This window comes from Ambystoma mexicanum, chromosome 10 (assembly GCF_040938575.1).
Source record: "Ambystoma mexicanum isolate Mex_15411 chromosome 10, UKY_AmexF1_1, whole genome shotgun sequence".
Classification (NCBI taxonomy): Eukaryota; Metazoa; Chordata; class Amphibia; order Caudata; family Ambystomatidae; genus Ambystoma; species Ambystoma mexicanum.
This window is the reverse complement of record NC_090932.1, coordinates 1,122,417,677-1,122,438,133: the sequence shown is the minus strand read 5'-3', so window position 1 is coordinate 1,122,438,133 and position 20,457 is coordinate 1,122,417,677. Positions and strand designations below refer to the sequence as shown.

At 43.9% G+C, this 20,457-nt stretch overlaps 1 protein-coding gene across 3 annotated transcripts in view; it reads left to right on the top strand.

Annotated features, from left to right (window-relative positions):
• LOC138492054 (protein transport protein Sec24C-like) overlaps positions 1-20,457 on the top strand; it is a 255,965-nt gene that overhangs the window by 154,755 nt on the left and 80,753 nt on the right. For all 3 annotated transcript variants that reach the window (XM_069619003.1, XM_069619001.1, XM_069619002.1), the window contains exon 12: positions 5,811-5,904. In XM_069619003.1, the coding sequence (XP_069475104.1) occupies positions 5,811-5,904 (94 nt within the window). The remainder of the gene's footprint in view (positions 1-5,810; positions 5,905-20,457) is intronic.

The window sequence follows — 20,457 nt, the reverse complement described above, 5'->3', positions numbered from 1 at the left end:
ATCCACGTGGGCATAAACGCCTCAGTAGAGTAAAGACAGTTGGAGAAGGTTCTTGGAATCTTTGGCTGTGCGTTCTGTAAGGAAGGTATGGATTCAAACAGTGAAGACAGACACAGGTGATTAAAGTTCCTATTGAACTTCAAATGGGTTCAAAACCTAAATCTAAAGATGTGAGCAAGCTACGACCATCAAATAAAAATAACCTAGTCCTAGTTAAGTCTCTGTCAAATAAAAGGTATTATACTAATAAACCTGTTGCCAATACTTACTTCTAAATACAAAAGGGTGTGGGACAATGGTGTATGCAAAAGGAAAAATGTTCAAGAAACAATATGTCAGGATGGGGGAGCAGTTGGCTTCCATTCCCCACGTTTTCAGCACGGAGCAAGGCGGCATTTTGACATTCACACACCCTGGCTTTTTGGCCACAAGGATACAGTTCAAAGAACAGACATCAGAGTCTTCGACCAAAGCCTTTTTTCCAATAACAGTCTCTTACTGGAGAGTGTCTTTCGTAAAACAAACTAATCTCAAGTTCCACTCCTATCAGTATTTTCATATGCACAAATTCTCACTTTCAATGTTAATCATGGGTCTCCCTCCTTCAGGCTGAAACCCCTTTTATCACAATGTTCACACTTGGTCTCCCTCACTCGGGCTCAGAGCATGGATCCCCCTCGTTCGGGCTCAGATCCTCTTGATATCAGAATCAAAGACTTTCGAATGTGCAATGGGTTTTGCTTAAACCACTGCAGGACCACTTCGATTCACTTCACACAATTGTTCAATTTTCACACTTTCATTTCTCACTTCTTGGTGGGATACCTTACAGAGACTTTCGATTGAGCACATCCACGGTGCTGGACCACTCTAAGCGGTATTGTATCTTTGTTTCTTAAGTTCAAACATTCATCAGCAGTTTAGATTTACTCGTGTCTTTCATCACACGCATTTAACAATGTTCGTTCCAGCGCGCGTTATACAAAGTTGCTGCTTGCAATCTTGACTTCAACACAGACTGGTCTTGGATCAGTCTCCTCAACTCACAGGCTGTGTTGATCTCTCTATTGCTTCTTAGTTCTTGGAGCCAAGGGCAAAATCCTGATGGCTGCTGCTCCTCCCCACCTTGGTTGGTTACACCGGAGGGCCTTCGGTATCTCTGACACACAATGCAGGAGTCTTCAGTCTGGTTTCCTGGCCTTATGCTTTCTGTTTCGAAGGTTTCTGAAAAGTAACGATTTCTTTGGTGAAAAGGTTATGGGTATTTCCCTCTTTCGCCTCTCATTCAGCTGCCATCTTGAAACTGCTGTTCCTTCGTGTGCTTTACCTCGCTCAGTGTGCTCATGTGCTCTGCCTTTTATCCATGTGGGGAAGTTTAATGGAAATCAGGTGAGAGTAATTGACTGACTTCCCCTGCCCATAGTAGCGGGACATGTCAGGTACACTGATCGGGTGTGTCTGTTTACTCCAAGAGTGGGCTGTCCATGTGGAAGTGTTAGTGCAGAGAAGGGCTGGGGGTAAAGTTCCCACATATCCTACCTGGTAGGATGGGTTAAAGGTGTTACAGGGGAGGGATACCGCGTCTCGCCATCTAGTGTCCCACTCCCTGAAGACCCCTCACCCAGGTAATCCTCCCACACTGGTCCACCCCTGGAGTCTGGATCCAAAGGCGATGGCCGTGCCCTGGCCACCTGAGAGAGAGATCTGCGGGGGAGGCACCTTCTGGTTTCTCACAGTTCTAACAGTAGAGTAATGGATAAGGGTGACCCTGAACATTTATCTGTGGGAAGCAACAGCATTCCCCATAGCTGCACAATGCAGGCACCTTTTATGACAAATGAAGTGGTACGTACTGTTTTCATCATTGCTGTTTGTGCCCAACACTCCAAGTGTAGAATTGAGCAATGGATCGGGCGTTTCAGCACAATATTACCTTTGTGGGTGTGGTTTAGGCTATGGGTCTTGCCAGCTTGCATTCAAGGAAATTTAAAATGTTTGCTATGTAGAGTTGATTGGATTGTACAATACATTTTGAGATTTTTGGGTATATATATATATACATTTCCTGCTGTCGTTTGAAGTACTATTTCACAGTAAAAGTACTACCTTGTATTTAAAATATAATTAATGTAAAGATCACTCATAAACATCACAGTACTTAGTACTGAGCGTGCAGCAGAATGTCATCAAAGACGCTATGATAAACCCAGCAGGGATGCCATTTGCCTGCTTAGCACTGAGCAGTTTCTGTAACGATGGCTGAATGGATATCTTTACGGGAGACATTTACAGCTGTGAAAAAGTGTGTACCTTTGGCACACAGGTTTTGTGCTCACCCTTCAGTGGCTTTGGGTATCCTTTCACATGTTTCTTGATTCATTTGCGTATTCAGATTTACTCTTCACCATTAACTTCTCTATGATCTATTTCCTGATTGCACCTTTTGGGCGGCTACAGACCTCTGAAATGTGGGGCCGGCAAGGGAAATCAGTGCTTGCTTTTGAACATCATTTTAGTGTCACATGTGCTTGACTTCAGCATATGCATGCATTTGATATTGTAAAATGATAATCATTTTTAACCTTTACTTTTCTGAAGGGAAAACCCTCATTTTTGCAACGGTTTAAAAAATATGTGTCGTGTTTTTGAATTAAAAAGTGATTCCTTAACACAGTGTATGTGTGTATTGATTAGAAAGAACTCCAAAGATAATGTGCAGTGGCACCAATAAACACATTGAGGGTTTGGGTGTTTTGCATATTAAAGAGCATTTTGGGAAGATAATGACCAAAGAGCTTTATATCTGTCATATATGTCTGTGAAAGTTGTATGACTGCATCACTAAATACCTAATGCACGCTGGGTTTAGAATGTGTATTTTTGTTCTTCGTTACACACAAAAGTCACCCTTACAATAAAGCTTTTGTAAATATCAAGCATATATACAAATTTGGCCATCAAGGACTTTAGCTGTCAGAGTGGAATGACTGCTAACAGCTCAAAATTACTCTGTGTTGTGGATCAACCAGACTCAGAGAAACAAAATTGGCTTTTTATTTAAAAAATGACAACCAGTACATTTCAATAAAATGCCGCTCCTCTGCAAATCTGCCACCCCGGACCTAGGCCTTGTTGCAAATACATCTGTGGTAGCAATAGATATGTGCAGTAGATACCCAGCATCCTACGATTCTATTAACTTCAAAAATTTTTAAAACGAACTAGGACCATTCAACAATTTGTGTGAAGCCATTCTGGCACAGCAACACTTAAAATCATACTCCCAATCGAGATGCTGTGGATTGGCAACCTCTGAATAACCAATTAGGTGGAAATTACGTCAAATGCCCTTGGCATCTATGGGCACTGTGGAGTAAGTGCATGAAATGCTGCACCATAGGGCCACCGCTGCATATTTGTTTATAATACATATTGGTGTGCTATAATGGGGTTAGTTATTGCCCTGGTAGTTTTCTCCCAACATATTTAAGGCCATATGGACATTGCATGCAGTCAATAGCTAATTTAGTTTGACAGTTGGAAAAGTTACTTCATCTGCAAGATCAAATCCAGTTTATTTTTTTGTATAACTGCATATGAAACAATTATTACGTGGATATTGTCCTGTTAATGGTGGTAGTTCCCAAAAAGGTACATTGTCATTGCACTTTAATTTTTATTAAGGTGTATGTTTTGAATGGAAAATGTTTTCTTTCAATTTGTTTGCATCATTAAGGGCAATGAGAACATTTTCTCCAAGATCACCTTTAAACAGGTAAATACAATATTAAGTAAAAAAGAAGAAAAGGTCAGGCGCGCATTCTAGTTCCCAGTCTTTTTAATCCTTAAAGTAGTAATAACAGGGTTTGATCCCAGCAATGTTAAAAAATAACAGTGTTAAATCCCAAATGTAAATGGTAACAGGGTTGGGTCCCACAAAATGTTAAAAGAATATACCAGTGTTAAATCCCAATATCATTCAAATATAAGTTATCATCTATTTAGCAATACAGGGTTACATAGTAGATTTAATTTGTTGATTTCTATGAACTCTTCACATTCCCTAAGTCAGATCTGAACCAACCCTGGTGGGTCTCTCCCTCTTGAAGATAACCACTCTTTTCACAGTAAGTAGAAACGGAGATTTGGACTAAAGGACAATAAATAATTTCTCACACCTTTCTTAGTTCTCTTAAGGGGTGTACATACTGTAGTAATGTGGCAATGTTGTATTTCTTTGCATAAGCAGAACATGAATGTTTGGTCCTGAAGAAGGAGTTTTGGACTGTTTACACTACGAAGCGTATATATTTGCATCAACCATAATAAATTGGACATCAGATAACATTAATAATGCACTTAGATGATTGCTCATTGTATTATTGAAACTACATGAAACAAAGTATATCAATTGTGAATGCATTAAAAAAAACTGTATGAGGTTTTTGCTATGTACATTTTATTATCTTATTGGTTTATGAGTTTGCCCTTTGCTTGTTTTGGATAGTGTATTCAAATTGTATTATTTTTTGTTTATTAAGATTTGAAAAGAATAAAAACTAGCTGACATTTTCTAAATATTTATCATAGATTTCCCACATGTGATTGAATTATTGGTTTTGGCAAACACATGGATGAGTTGAGAAAAGATTTTCAGGGAGTGTAATGATATTTAAAATATTACAAAATCTTCCTGTCGAAGCAACAAAGTTATACATTTGTATGCTTGTCTCAGCTTCATTCTGTGTCTGGACATTCCATGTTTTTTAAAAGATCTATGGCCTCACGGGTGCTGGTGCTACCATCATGAACCAAAGGCAAACAGCCTCATATGCCCAGGAATATAATCTTCTATAGATTATGACCACTATAATGATTGTTTCTGAGTACATAAAAAGTACGGGTAGCAAAAGAGTGGCTATGAAAAGTAGACTGATATTAGGACCTTTTAGGAGGATGGAAAAGGTTGGACAACGAAACAGTAAAATAAACACAAGTTACATATCTTAATTAAGTTTATATGATGCTAAACCTGAAATGCAGCTTTGCCAAATGTTCCAGATCGTTTCATAACTTTCTGACTACATTTCTATAACTAACAAAGCATTAGATACTGGCTGTAGGTTATTAGTATATCCCTGTTTCAGAACTGGCTATCTCAAGCAAGGTATTGTGTCACTGTTTTGCTTTACATTTTGTTAATCTTAAAAGTAGATACTTTTGAAAACTGAACACAATCTTAATTGAAGGTGTCCAATGATGATATCTTCAGATTAAAGCACAGCCTACGTCAGGAAGTTTTGATTAAGAATCCACAATGCCTGGATTATTTTGAACATGTGATTCTAATTGCTCAACATACATTTCAAATCATAAATAGGGCACGCCCTTTAGGTACCCCTGAAATACTAAACCGGAATTCAGAATAAGTTGTAGAAGGAAGTGCCACCCTTGCCACTGAAGACCACTGCACAGCATCATCACCTTGGGCAGAAACCCGTCCGTCAGGCCCAGTAAAGAGATCCCATGCATACCCTTATCCCATTTTATCTTCACAAATGACTCTCTCCAACTACTTTTGCTAACGTATCCACTAATATTTCTGAAAACACTGAACCATTTTCTTTGCCACGTTTTAAAATAATTGATGTAATATTAGACACGTGTTGCACCATTTATTGATTAGTTCCTCTTGTAGTGTTTGGTGGTAATTTAACACTATTTTGATCAGTGACACTTATATACACTAAAATATGGAGATGCTCTGATGGAGTCTTTGCTCTTTTTAACCCACATTGTCTCTTTTCCAGTTTACTGGATGGGATTCCTGGCCTCTTTTCAGGCACTGAGGAGAGAGAAGCTGTTTTTACACCTGCCATCCGAGCCGGGCTTGAGTCGCTCAAGGTAAGGGGTGTCAGTCACTAATCCAAGTAAGGGGGATGTAGCCAAGGGCCCTTAAACCCCTTTTATTTATAGAACACCAAGACCACTCTTATTCACACGTAGAAGATTACTCCTAAAGCAAAAAGTGAACCAAGTTGCAGAAATTACTTTGCCTAAGAACATAGATTTTTACTTTTTACATTATATTTTTCAGAAAAGTACTAAGAAAATAAAAAAGCTTGCTATTATTTTGAGAACACATGTTTTTCACTGATCTAGGTATTTGAACTGTGGCAGTGGGTGTTCTCTCACTGCATTTATCAGTACATGTGTGACTTTAAACACTGGAGGATTTTCTGGTGGATAAATGCCACCTTGTTGTGTTTTGGTTTTGTATGTAACCTTTTCCATTAATCAAACCTCTTTCCTCCCCACCAAGAAGAACTGCACTTTCTAAATGATATACTAAGTAAATCAAACATTGGCAATTATTGATATGAAGCTGTTGCATATAGCCTGCTCTTCCTTTCTATCTCAACCTCGCTTAGTCTCTTTAGGTTTTCCATATCAGCAGTGTCTCAAAAAGGGGCCACATACAGATTTTGTGTTTATATGTTGATGTGCAAATAAAAATGGTTGCAGCAGACAGAGGCGTAACAGGCACATAGCTGAAGGTATAGGGTGACCAGATCTTTACAATAAAAACCCTGGGATAGATCAACATAAAAGTAGGACTACAATTTGACAGTGGCTGCCATGACCAGAGTTCAGTTGTGGGAAGAAGGTAGTGGGCAGGATACCAGGCATTCCCTTGGATATAAACTGAAGATTTAGTTGTGCGTGCAAGCATGTTAAAATCAAAGGAGCTTTTGCCTTGATTGCTTTTCCAAGCCTTGCTATAAAACTATTTCCAAAGCAGTTTCTGTGGCACAATCAGTTGATGCATGTGGCTGTTAACTGAAAAGTTAAGAGTTGGAGCCCATACCGAAAGGCAGAGATTTGGCTTTAGTGTTAAGAAAAACTTAACAAATGATTATAACATGTATTTGGTTTATAACTTATGTTGAATTGCTAGTAAAGGTGCATTGAGATATGAAGATGTATACATATCCAGTAGTTGCAGCTGGGATTCTGTCAGTGCCCCCCCACTCTCCCCAAAACCCAGAAAATGGTTTAAATAAAATAAAACTCCTGGTAAAAAGAGGGCCCAATTCTGGGATGTCTGGTGGGTATCCAGTTTGATAGCTGCATCAAACCTACTCAACCTTGCTGCGCAATCCTTTCACAAGTCTTCAGGAAATATTTATAAAATTTAAACTGACACTTTATGAATAGAAATCTATATATAACAGCACTTGCTGAAGGCAGCATAAGTACACCACCCTTTGTCAACAGTATGTAGTTATCACGATTAGTCCTGCATCAGAAACGGGTTGTACTTCCACAGCCCTGCTCCTGACATATACACTGGAGCAAAGGAAAGAGAGGAGAATGAGAGGAAAGGAGCATGTGACAGGGGATAAACACAGTGCCTGAGCCATCTACCAGTACACCTAGAATTGGGAGTCATGTGTCCAGCTAAACCGTAAACCCACGAGCCATCTACTAGCACATCTAGAATTAGGAGTCACGGATAAAGGTAAACCCAAAAGCCATCTACCAGCACAGCTAGAAATAGGAGTCATGGATCCAGGGAAAGCCATGAGCCATCTACCAGCACACAGGGACGTCATTTAGGGGTTTCCATTGGTCGCAGTTGCTACCCCTAAAAAATATTTTTTTTAATGCTAGCTCCTGGGCTGTGGCCAGCTCCATGTGGCTCTTTGCTTCTGGATGTCTGGCTTTCTTGTTCGGGCCTCTTAGAAGAAAAAGAAAAGACCGGGGTTCCACAAGTCTAACACTTTCAGCACTGACCCTAAATAAGAAAGAATAGGAGTACCAAATCATTTGTCTTCCTGGAATTCTATACAATAATTGCTAGACTCATTAAAGGTTTATTTCAGGCACACTTCTGGGGATGAGTCGCTGATTTAGTCTGTTCTTAAACACCTCAGCTCAGCCTTTCATCCTTCAGAGGTCGATAAATGAGTTCCAACATAGGTTGGGTGATATTGTATATATATTTGTTCAATATAAAGCGCTTAAGCGTAAGTGCTATATAAAAACACATCATTATCATTTGGCCATGGACGCCTGCTTACATTAGCAGTAATTTGGTAATATGGGCCACACACACTGATCTTAATGATACATATGGCGATCCATTCTTGTATGAAATGTATATCACATTTAAAATGATATTGTAACGATATTTTTCATAGTGTACTTAGAAACAATGCTATGTGATGCCACTTCCTGTTTTGTCAAGGGGTGAAATGTTGTGTGCCATCGCTTCCTGTGATATCACTTTGGGGTGGGGTCAAATTACAACCCTTCCTGTGATGTCACCAGAGGTCAAGGGTCGTGTGATGCCACTTCCGCTACTCATGGCATGTTGGTGAAATGACATCCCTGCCAGCACACCCAGAATTAGGAGTCGGGGGTCTAGGGAAACCCATGAGCCATCTACCAGCGAAACAAGGGGGGGTTCTGGGAGTTCCTCTACCGGCATGAACACGGCCCATTGACCTGCTCTTGGGTGGTTGGCCCCCGGGAGAGTCTCAACCAAGTCTTTAGCTCACTGTCCCTTTCACAGAGGAGAAATATCCCTGCATATCAGTCACTGAAATGCTAGGCATGTGTCTGGGGTTGCTGTTAGTACTCTTGTTCGGAGGATATTTGCCTAGCATTTTGGTGCTGGACTACCTTCGGGTGGGACAAAGACTGATATGCCTATGGAAATGTCTCCTCTTTGAAAAGCATAGTGAGCTAAAGCGTGGTTGAGATTCTCCCGGGGGCCATCCACCAAAGAACAGGTCAATGGGCTGTGTTTGTGCCAGTAGAAGCACTCCTAGACCTTTTTATGCAAATATTTGGGTACTTTGGGTACTCACCCTAAGTTACCAGCGTAGTCCAGAAGTGGACCCCTTGCTCACTGTACTCAGAGAGGCACAGCTCCACCTTACTGATGAGGCCTGACTAGGCTGAAACACGTGTCTGGGGTTGCTGTTGGTACTCTTGTTCAGAGGAGATTTGCCTAGCATTTCGGTGCTAGACTACCTTTGGGTGGGACAAAAACTGATATCCCTATTGACATTTCTCCTCTGTGAAAAGCACAGTGAGCTAAAGCGTGGTTCAGACTCTCCTGGGGGCCATCCACCCAAGAACAGGTCAATGGGCTGTATTTGTGCCGGTAGAGGGACTCCCAGACCTCTTCATTTCAAATTAAGAGTCACAAATCCAGGGAAACCCAGGGGCCATCTATCACCATGCCAAGAATTAGGAGTCACTGATCCAGGTAAATCCATGAGCCATCTACCACAATACCTAGAATTAGGAGTCATGGATCTAGTTCCCTTATTTTTTGTCTCTTGCATATAGCAATGATACAAATAATGTATGCATTGATTAGTCAAGAAGTGAGTATAATACAGCGATTAGGCTTTTTATACACACAAGAATTTTCATGAATAAAACATTCTAAAATACAATGATGAAAGAGTGAATAGAAATACAACCAGAGCATTAATGAAACGAAGAAAACATCTGATTCAGATAGCATATACATTCCTTAAATTGTTAAAAGAAAGCCATTTTTAATTGTGCAATTAGTATAATATTTGCAGAGTTGTGCCCACTATTCTCCATAACATAGTCAAATTATATCTTAGGCTAACATCATACCCTTCTAAATAAGTATGCTACAGACTATTCAAGGTGATCTGCTCCATTACCACTCCATAAGCCATGCAAGTATTGCATCTGATGGATACTAATGCCTCACACTCAATTAAGTATTTAAAGGTTTCCAAGCTTGTCGTCCCACAAAGCCTGCAATAACGCATGGCCAGGGAAAAACCCCTACAACTACCAGACCCCGCTAAAGTATCCACTGAATTAAATTTAATACGGGTGTAGGTGGGATGTAGGTGGAAATGATATGATTATAGGGATAAGCAGCAAGGTATCTTTCTTTTCTCCTATTTTTCACATCCAGTGGAGCAAATATTCCGCTGTGGAGGCTTTAGTGGACAAATTGACTAACAGATGCTCACAGTCAACATCATAAATGATCCCTCTCGAGGACCTCATTTAAGAAATCAAAATAATTCCATAGAATAGCCAAGACCTTGCATCCAATCAACAGTATCATGATGCAACTTGTACGCTGGAATCTTCCTATAACCATAAATGTCAAAATGTAGCAGTATACCATTAGCATGAAGAAGAGAATCCTTCACGGAATGTAAAATCCTTATGCATGAATTAACATTATTTATCTTCAGGGAACTAACTATAGGATTAATGCGAGTCTCTAGCAAAACATATTGAATCGCATTGGCGGTAGGTAAATTAAGCAGTTTATTTATTTATTTATTTATTAAACTTAGAAGGTGGGATAAACACCTCACTATCCCTACCCTGTTGAGGATTACCCCAATAAAAGGTTTTTGCCCCACATACGTATACATAAACTCAACAAGGTAATGTATATGTCAATTCAAAAGCAACAGATATAACAGTTAGATTCATCATGTGACAAATGCCTCTCCTTATAATCTGGGTGAATTCCTCTTCCCCAGATTCAAGCAAGATTTGGTTTTAAAAGTTCCATAAGAATAAGGAAATACTGCCTTGTATTAAAGTTCCAATGAAGTTCTTTTGCAACAAAAAGTTCCCACATTTCGGATCGTTCAACAAGGTTTCTTTTTCTTCCACTTGTAATATTATGTAAAACAATCTTCTTCGCATGAACTCGCAACAATTCCTGAATTCAGTAGAATGAACATAAATTGTCTGCATCAAAATGATTCTTCAACCACATACTTGTTTAGAAACAAATATCCACTTCTGCAGCAGTTTACACAACACTCAGCAACACTCAGCAATGTCTCAAGTTTCACAACACCACGTTTGAGAATTTTTTCATGGACGACCAGATTTACACTGGTACTCTTGATTACACTTCTGTGATTCCCAGGACCTATGCAAGCTATGCTCCACTCCTTCTGAATCTCCTTTCCCAGAAGGGTAGCCATCTTGCCACTCTTGTTTCCCCACTTCTTAATTAACCGAATAATGACAATAATATGATCTCACTTTCTCTCTTCTTTGGCAATGTGGGTTTTCGCCAGCTTTGCTTATACACGTATTTAAACATGGGCAACACACTTTAAAACATTTGGATTCCTATTTGTCCCCTCTTGACTTTGGCAATATGGTTTAATTTTGAAATGCCTTGTTTTAACTTTCTTTTGGCTTGGGCAATGAACGTTTGTATTGAGTTCTAGGATTATTGTCACCTCTTGCTGCTGGCTCTTACACAACCCTATATGCTTAAAGACACAGTAAGTTTGTTTTACAAAATAATGCTTTCTATGCTTTTTATCAATTTGGTATTCAAAATTGCCTTCTTTCAGGGGTTTCTCTCTACGCAGTTGCTTTTAATTATTTAACTACCTGTTCTGAGCATGTGAGTGGTTCCGAAGTGCTCTGGGGTCACACTTGCCAGAGTGAACTCACCGGGTATGGCATGCGCGTCCGTTTCTCTCACTGCTCCCAGGTCCTCCTCAGCGGCCTCTTGCGGTCCAGCAATCTACAACGTCCTGTCTGCTGCTGCCCGCGCCAAACACACAAGGAGCTTCCTCCAATGCAGAGGCTCTCCGGTGCTCGCCTGCCACCGGAGAAAGCCTTGCATGGGGAAAGTGCTTCAAACATTTGCTTCCCGCTGTGCAGCCTCTGCAATTCAAGTCCCCAGGGGACAAGCTTCGCTCTCCAAAGCTTCCCACTGTGTGACCTCTGCAATTGAGGCTTCGGGAGGGGAAGACCCTCCTAAGGGACCGGCTACTGTGTGGCACTCAACAGTGGTCCAGGCATCTTCCCTTTCCTCCAGTCTCTGCTGCAAAGTAGAGGGTTCACAACTCCTCCACCTACGACTACTGCTCTCCTCCTTCTTCTTTCCTATGGCCTGCAGCTGAGGGAGCCTTTCAAGCCTCCTGGTATTCCTCAGGTGTGGGTCATTTTACTTAACAAGCTGCACTTTGCAGTTTTGTTCCTCTTTGGCACTCCTCTTCATCCCAGTACCTTGGGGATAATGGGACTTGAAGTCCATAATGCAGAAATCAGTTTTTCTAAGGGAAATGTTGTTTTCTTGCTCATTTCTTTTCCAGTTTATATCCCCTAATGAAAGATCACAAGGATAATTTAACAGACTTGACTTTACAGAGAATTAAAGACTTTAATAGTCTAAATTGGTATTGATTTCAGACTTTTCATAACTATTACTTTGAGGTGCAGGGTAGTATTTAATATATGAGCCTCCCTGTTTTTAAAGGGTTTTAATTTCTTCCAGTGCCTAAGGGTCGATGAATGTTTTCACCAACCTTAAGATATTGAATTGGAAGAGAAGCCTACTTCTTTAAACCACAGAACCTTAAAAACCTTCACGTCTGTTGACAGCCAGGAACACACAAGGAGCAGGACCCCCATATGGGGAAGTATTAGTGAAAAGGACAAAAGACTCTGTAACCTAGAGAAAAGGTGACAGGGTCAGGGGTGGGGGAAGATGGTTAAGAATGAACGGGTAAAAACAAGGGGGTTTCTGTCGAATAGCAGTAGACAACACAGTTATGATGCGTGTTCATTTTGTTATAAGTTATATCATTGCGCACTTGTTGAATGAAACATGTCTTTACCGCCGAATGAAAATAAAATTGTTTTTAAAAAAAGATGTTCAATTGGGGAAGTGAAAAGCTCTCACTGGCAACAAGCCATTACAGACTTGGTATCATTCACATAGCTTCCCTGGAAGAAAAGAAAGTGTCTCATCCCATGGAGTCCTCTTACTCCTCGGAGCCCTTTCTCCTCCCCGGCGATCCTCCTGCAGAACACAACCCCCAAGGTCAGGATCAGAAAGCGTCTGCCTTTTCGTGGGCACCTGGGAGGAGACTTTAGGTAGGGTTTTAGTGAGGGATCCATAGGATTCATCCCATTTCAAACACCCTCCTTCAATCTAGCTCAGTTTATCATAATGTTTATAGGCCCATATTTCTGGCTCATACAACAATACTGGCCTTATTTTAGTTGTATACAAGTTAACCAGGCTAATCAATGAATGGCCTGCGTATCTCCTAGCAAATAGTTTCAGACCAGCTACAATTTGTTTGGCCTTCCTTTTAATGCGATCCAAATGGAGATCCCAGGTCAAGTGACAATCAAATGTAAGGCCTAAATATTCATAGGAGTGTACTTGTTCTACTGATATGGGTCCCAGTTTAAGTGTGAGGTGTTGTTTTTGTTTTAATTCTTTGGAACTAAAAATCATAGACTTGGTTTTACCAATATTTATAGTCACGCGATTTCCACGCTGTAACAATTGCGGGAATCAAGTGAACTCTGCAGTGCCTGCGGTATCAGATCTAATAGAACCAAGTCATCGGCGTAGCCCAACCAAGGTATTATGGTCATACCCATCCTGGGAGGAACTGTGGAGTTAATGTTTAAGGCAGCTGGGAGGTCGCTTAAGTAGAGGTTAAGCAAAGCGTGGACAATATACAACCTTGCTTTAGGCCCTTATAGGTGTTAATGATATCTGTAGTGCTCCCAGTGTTGTTAACTCTAACCTTAACCAAAGTGTTTGTATATAAAATGACCAACATCTTAAGTAGTTCCAATGGAATTCCCCATTGTAATAGTTTCCTCCAATGTTTTACAGAGCTCAGGGTGTCGAACCATGCACTGAGGTCAACGTATACTGTTTAAACCTCCTACGAGCTCCTTTAACAACCCTGTTTAAATCTCAAAAAAGAAAGAATCTCTTTCTGGGTGAGAAACAGGTAGCAATAGTACACCACACTGTCACACCACACGAGGAAAGTGCCCCCTCCCCAATATGTATGACTCCTTCAGGCAGCTTACTATTCCCTCCATGATGCCCCAGGCTCCAACTGGCTTTAAGGGCAACTGGGCAATTACCAAAGGGTCGGCCTAATAGGCTGGTTTTCTGGGCCAATGTGGAAAAGCATAATGACTTAGTGCACTGTACAGCTTGCAGTTTAAGGAATCTTACTGACTCTGTGTGCTTTAAAGCACACATCTTCCCACAACCTTTCACAAATCATGTGCTACCAGATGCTACTCGGATCAGATTGTCACAAAAAGGCAGAAAATCTTATTAATGAATGCAGACTACTTCCTGTAGGTGCCTGGGGCATATTCAGTCCCTGTTGCATCCTGCCCCCTGACCCCCCCATGAGCAAGGCCCTCGGTTTCTTATGTGTTTCACTCCTCCAAATACTTCCCCTACCCTTCCTGTTGCCCCCACAGACCAGTGCAAGAAGCCCTCTCTCTGCTATAGGGCATCCTGCAAAATCCATAGATGGCTCCCTTGAGATGTCCACTCCCAAGATAGAAACAGTTCTTAGTTCAATCTTGGTACTCCTGAATAGATGAGCCCCTTTACGCCACAAGGGCTGCAGGTGTGTGTGTTACAACCATATCCCAGTGTGTGAATCCTATATCCCTCCCTCCCCTTCTCCCAGATAGTTTCACTTTCCCTCCCCACCATCGCCAAAAAATGAAGCCCTCACTCTGCCCCAAGTGTGTGACAGGTCCTGTCCCCTTGCCTGTATAGTGCCCCTGATCAATGAAGTTCTTCCTCTGCCCCAGGCAGTGACATAACTCAAAATGAAAGAGGCCACCTGGAAAATGCAATGTGGGGCCCCTCAGATTTCTGCTCCCAAAACATACACAGTTCTGGTGCAATCTGGTGCTCCTGAATAGATGCCTCTCACTGCCCAAACCCCCACCCACCTCCAAGGGCTGTATGTGTTTGTTTTACACCAATCGCCTGAGGGAATGACTCCTCCGGTGAAGTGTTTTTTAAAAAGGTAGCAGGCGCCCTTCTCCAGGAAGAACATGGCATCATAACCTGTTCTGTGTTTTTTTTCCACTTTGAGAGTTCGCAGCCAACTCTTTTTGCTCACTGTACCTTTCACAGAGGTTAATGTTAAAGGATATTTGTACAGCGCACTATCACCACTGTAATGGTCCCCTGGCGCGTGGGAAATATCCATTTGCATATCAGTCTTTGTCCCGCCCACATGGGCAGTCCAGCACCGAAATGCTACAGCAATTCCCTTCTGAATAAGAGTACCAACAGCAACCCCATACACATGTTTCAGCCTTGTTGGGCCTCAGTGAGGTGGAGCTGTGCTTCTCTGAGCACAGTGAGCAGGGAGTCCACGTCTGGGTTATGGTGAAGCTCTCTCTCTGCCCCCATGTGTGTGATGCTTCTGGGTAGATTCTGCATCCCTAAATACAATATGCTCAATCAATCGTACAAAGAGATATACAGTAATAAACCTCCAGAATGTTATTTAATAAACTTGAAAGATATACTTTGCTAAATAATATAATGCTTGAACATACAGATAAGTACTCTCTAGCTTGTAAAAGATAAAATATGTATTTCACAAAATGAATGTTTTCAAAACAGACAAGTTTAAACATTGAATGTCATGTGTTAAATCCCTTCCTTGAAGGATCTCTACCTCACACAAAACGTTACTCAAGAAATAGAAACACTTTTTTTCCAGACAATATTACAATATAATATGCATGAACAGTTCGACATCTAACATGATGGTTCTTCTTCGAATTGCTCCCATAACCACTACACGTTTCAGGACCATTTATCCCTTCATCAGGTAAGTATTGTCTTTTAAAGTCTGTCTTCATAAAATCCTCTTAAAGCAATCTAGTAAACAGAAAATAAGCAACCCATTATATAATTATGCTTCTATTAATTACAAGGAAGTGAAACATTATATGTAAATATATGCTAACACTGACCTGTATCTGCATGTAATATAAACCACCACAAAGAAACTGAAAGCAGAAACAATTCAATCAACTCAAAGGGCCTAAAAGTAATTGACCCGGTATAATGATGTACAAAATATACCACTTAACACTAACCTTCCTCCTCATGGAAAATACTCCAACATGAAGAAACTGAAAATAGATTCAAGAAATCCCTTGTGTTAATCAAACTTCTGCTTCATAAAAAAATATAGTCTTATCCCAATGTAAAAGGAACACTTACTGTGGAATTGTCCCAATGACTGTTTATTGCAATGTGGCCAATCCTTCAATGGACCCAAACCACTTGGACCAATACCTGTAAAGTTAAAACATTGAAGGTATAATCTGTTAAAATGTAGTGTGTGTGGTGCTGCCCCTTTAAGGGCGCGCGCACGCGGCAGAGTGACGTTCCATTCTGCTGCGTGTGGTATAAATAAACGGGGCGTTCCTGGCCGCGTCAGTGCAACTTGGGAGCCCAAATCTGAAGCAGCTGCGTGCGTGTGTGTCTGTGGACGGGCGGGGGCTCACAGGATCTCCGGCAGGGGCCAGAGAGTGCCAACAGTGGTGACGAAGAACTGATCTGCAATCCTGGGAACGGCGGTGAAAGCAGAGGTGTCAATCTCGGTTTTTATGAGAATTGCACCTTCCGAAATGCCGAGGAGAAGGATGCAGACCACGTGGCTGGAAGCCATCTTATAATCCGGGCCTAAAAGGATCACAGCTCGAGTTTGGAGCAACGGTGAGCCATCCAGGCCCAATGTTCGGAAAACATAGTGGCGGATAGCTACTAACTGCACAAGATGTGCTTTTTGGTGTGAATCTTTAAATTTTTTGCCCATTTTTGTCGTGGAGCCAAGGGAGGCCTGCTATTCCTTTGTGTGTTCCCTGGGTCCACCCGGCTCAATATTTGGGGCCTTTGGCCTAGGACGTTGTCTGCAGCATCTACCCTCTAGTAGCCTATGGAACTGTGTCTGCTGTGGGGAACTACATCCTGGTATACCCACTGAAGCCTTGGTGAATGTTGGAGGGCCCCTGTTGACTATTTGGGAAGAATTTTAACCTGCCTACCCGTGACTGGTGAAGGTGTAAAGAGGGTGAAGTCCACATGAACAATGATCAGGCTGCAGGTCAGCCGCCCCCTGCAGTGGCAGTCCAGCAAGTCCCACCCGCTGTGCAACAACCACTCCCAGCACTACCACCAAGACCGGTAATGAGACCACCGGGCGCCCTGCAGCCAATGCCTGAATTTGATATTTCAGGCGCGCCTTCCAGTCAGGGGCCCAGGTAGAAAATGTGGATGGACAGGCTGGAGATGTACTTCAGGGCCACCATGGAAACCAACGATGATAGCAAGGTGGCGACCCTGTTGTATTGTGCTGGGCCTGCAGTGCATGAAGTGTTTCTGTGCCTCCAGCCTCAGGACGACTCGTATCCTGCGGCGAAGGTGCCCTCCGCAACTACTTTCTGCCTCTGGCAAAGGCCGATTATGAACGTTTTCTCATGGGTTCGTCTCGCCAGAAGGACGATGAGACGCTGGACACATTCTATGGGAGGCTGCGCAGGTTAGCAGTTCCCTGTGCCTGGGACAATCCTGATACCATGATTAGAAACCAGCTGATTCAACCAGCTGATTCAAGGATGTGCCTCTAGCAAGCTGCGCCGGCAGATCCTGAGAAAACCTGGCATTACCCTCCCTCGAATCTTAGAACTTGGAAGGTGTCAAGAGGTGTCTGAGCTATGGGCATCCCGCATGGAGGCTGGGGTGCGTCCCAACAAAGTGGAGGACATCTGTGCTGTGGGCAGAGGCAGAGGGTCCAGACGTCCAGCTGGCGGGCAGCGCGACAGAAGGTCTGGGCCGGTCAACTCGTGTATGAAGTGCAGGTATGACCTTCGGCACCCGGTAGAGTGCCCAGCAGTGGGGAAGTCGTGTGGCCCATGTGGGGCCACTGACCACTATGCCCGCATGTGTAACCCCAAGTCCGCTGATTGTCCCGTGGGGTCCTGTCCATGATGGGTTCTTCCACCAGCAACGCCCACTGAATGTGGCCCAGGTAGACCAAGGGGACGAAGGCACAGGTCTGGAAGGCGAAGAAGAGGAGGAGGAGGAGGAGGAAGAAGAAGAAGAAGAAAACGTGTTCCTTGTGTCGAGTGTGGGTGTCTTGCGCTCGAAGTCCAGGCGACAAACCCAGATGCCACGTGCATGTCAATGAAGCATCAGTTCCGGTGCTTGTGGACACTGGCGCCTCTGTCAATGTCATGGCCAGAGAGCATTAAGATGCCGTGGAGTCTCCGCCCGGCCTCCCTACACCCAATCCCGCTCGATGGTGCCTTTGTCGCAGATGTGAAGCATGGGGGATCAAAGATTCGAGCTCGATTCTATGTCACAGCTGTCAGCAGCAACACTCTACTCGGCTGCGCGGAGGCCCTGGGGATCGTCACCTTTGCGTACTCGGTGTATGTGGTGGACATACTGATGTTGTTGGACAAACACTCAGGCATGTTCGAAGGAATTGGGCGAATGACTGGCGTCCCAGTCAAATTGCACTCCATCCAACCTGTGGCATTGAAACATCGACGGATGCCATTCCTCCTGAGGGACTTGATGGATCAGGAGCTAGACAATTTGGTCAGACTTGACATCATTGGGTAGGTGGAGGGCCCTACTCCGTGGATCTCCCCATTGCACAAAAGCCAAATCAGCCTGACTCCGTCAGGATATGTGTGGACATGCGTCTCCCAAATCAAGCGGGAAAGGCACCTGACTCCCACTATTGATGACATTATCACCGAGCTACAGGGTGCACGCTTCTTCTCAAAAACTTGATCTGCAAGCCGGATACCACCAGGTGGTGCTCCACCCAGAATCCAGATACATTACCACCTTCACCACCCACCGTGGTCTCTACCGGTACAAGAGGCTCAGCTTCGGGGTGTCATCTGCTGCAGAGATATTCCAAAATATCAGAGGAGCGCTCACCGATCTCGAGGACGTGCTCAACATCAGTGACAATATTTTGGTGTTCGCCACGACTGAGGCGGAACATCTGTCCCGGCTGGCAAAGACGTTTGAGCGCCTTCGATCCCTGGGTCTCCCCCTGCATCGCGACAAGTGCGAGTGCTTAAGACTGCTATTGAGTTCTTCGGGTTTGTCTGTAAAGAAGGCGGGGTGTCGCCCGATGCCTGTAAGGTGAGGGATATCCAGGAAACCCGGCCGCCCGAAAATGTATCTACGGTGCAGAGCTTTCTGGGTATGGTCACGTATTGTGGCCGGTTCATCAGGAATTTGGCCTCCGGGTCTGAGCCGCTGTGGGCCCTCACAAAGAAAGAAGTCATCTGGCAGTGGGGGCCGCTGGAACAAGCAGCATTTGATGACATCAAGGGGGCTCTCACCACCGAGGACACAATGGCCTTCTTTGATCCCGCCCTACCGACAGAGATTGTGGTCAACGCAAGCCCTTATGGTCTGGGGACGGTGCTTACCCAGGTGGACGCTGATCTGGAGGTGCGGCCGATAGCGTATGCCAGCAAAGCCCTATCGGACACTGAACAACGGTACTCACAGATAGTGGGCAGTCTTATGGGGCTGCCGACATTTCAGACTGTACGTATTGTGGAGGCCGGTGACGGTGGTCACTGACCACAAGCCCCTGCTGCCCATCCTTGCAGGTTCATCCTCTAAACCACCCGCGAGGATAGAACGCTGGATGCTGGCGCTCCTTGAGTACGGCCTGTCGCTGGTGTACCAGCCGGGCACCAAAAATGCTGCAGACTACCTCTCCAGGCATCCCAGGGGTGGAGGGAAGACCTGCTGTCCAGGTGTGGAGGAAGCGGACAAACATATCCGGCTGGTGGTGGAAGCTGTGATGCCCAACTCTGTGCCGGTGGAGGAACTAGAGCGTGCCTCAGCGGCAGACAAATGTTTCATCATTCTAAAGACTGCCATGGAGCATGGCGCATGGAGGGCAGTGATGGACTTGCTGGCTCGAAGAACGCAAGAGGCCAAGGTCACCCTGGATCAGCTGTGGAGGGTGCGCAAGGAGCTGCTATTCTCAGAGGCTGGCCTACTACTCCGAGGGGACCGCACAGTGGTGTCATGCGTATGGTGCCAGGCGGCGTTGCCAGCACTGAAGGAGCCGCTCATAGAAACCATTCCCCGAGGACCCAGACCATGGGAGGAGGTTCATGCAGACTTCGGCTCCACGACCAGGGGCACACATTTCCTGGTAGTGGTGGATGAGTGGTTCCGGTACCCAGAGGTGAAATTCGTAGAGTCTGTGGCGTTTGAGAAGGTGGTGGTGGCACTGGAGAATGTCTTTGCTACCCACGGACTGCCCAAGGTGTTGTGCTCGGACAATGGCGCACCCTTTCAGGGTGAAAGTGTTGCGGACCTGATGAGAGGGTACGGGGTACACCACCGGAAGGTCACCCCACTGTGGCCCAGAGCAAATGGCGAGGCGGAGCGCATGATGAGAACGCTAAACCAAGTGTTTCGCATTGCCCAGGGTCAAGGGCGCTGTATGTCTTTCTGCAAGGATACCGGACCACCCCACACACATCCACAGGGGTGGCACCTGCAGAGGCCATGTTTCAGCAGTGCCTGAGGGACGTTCT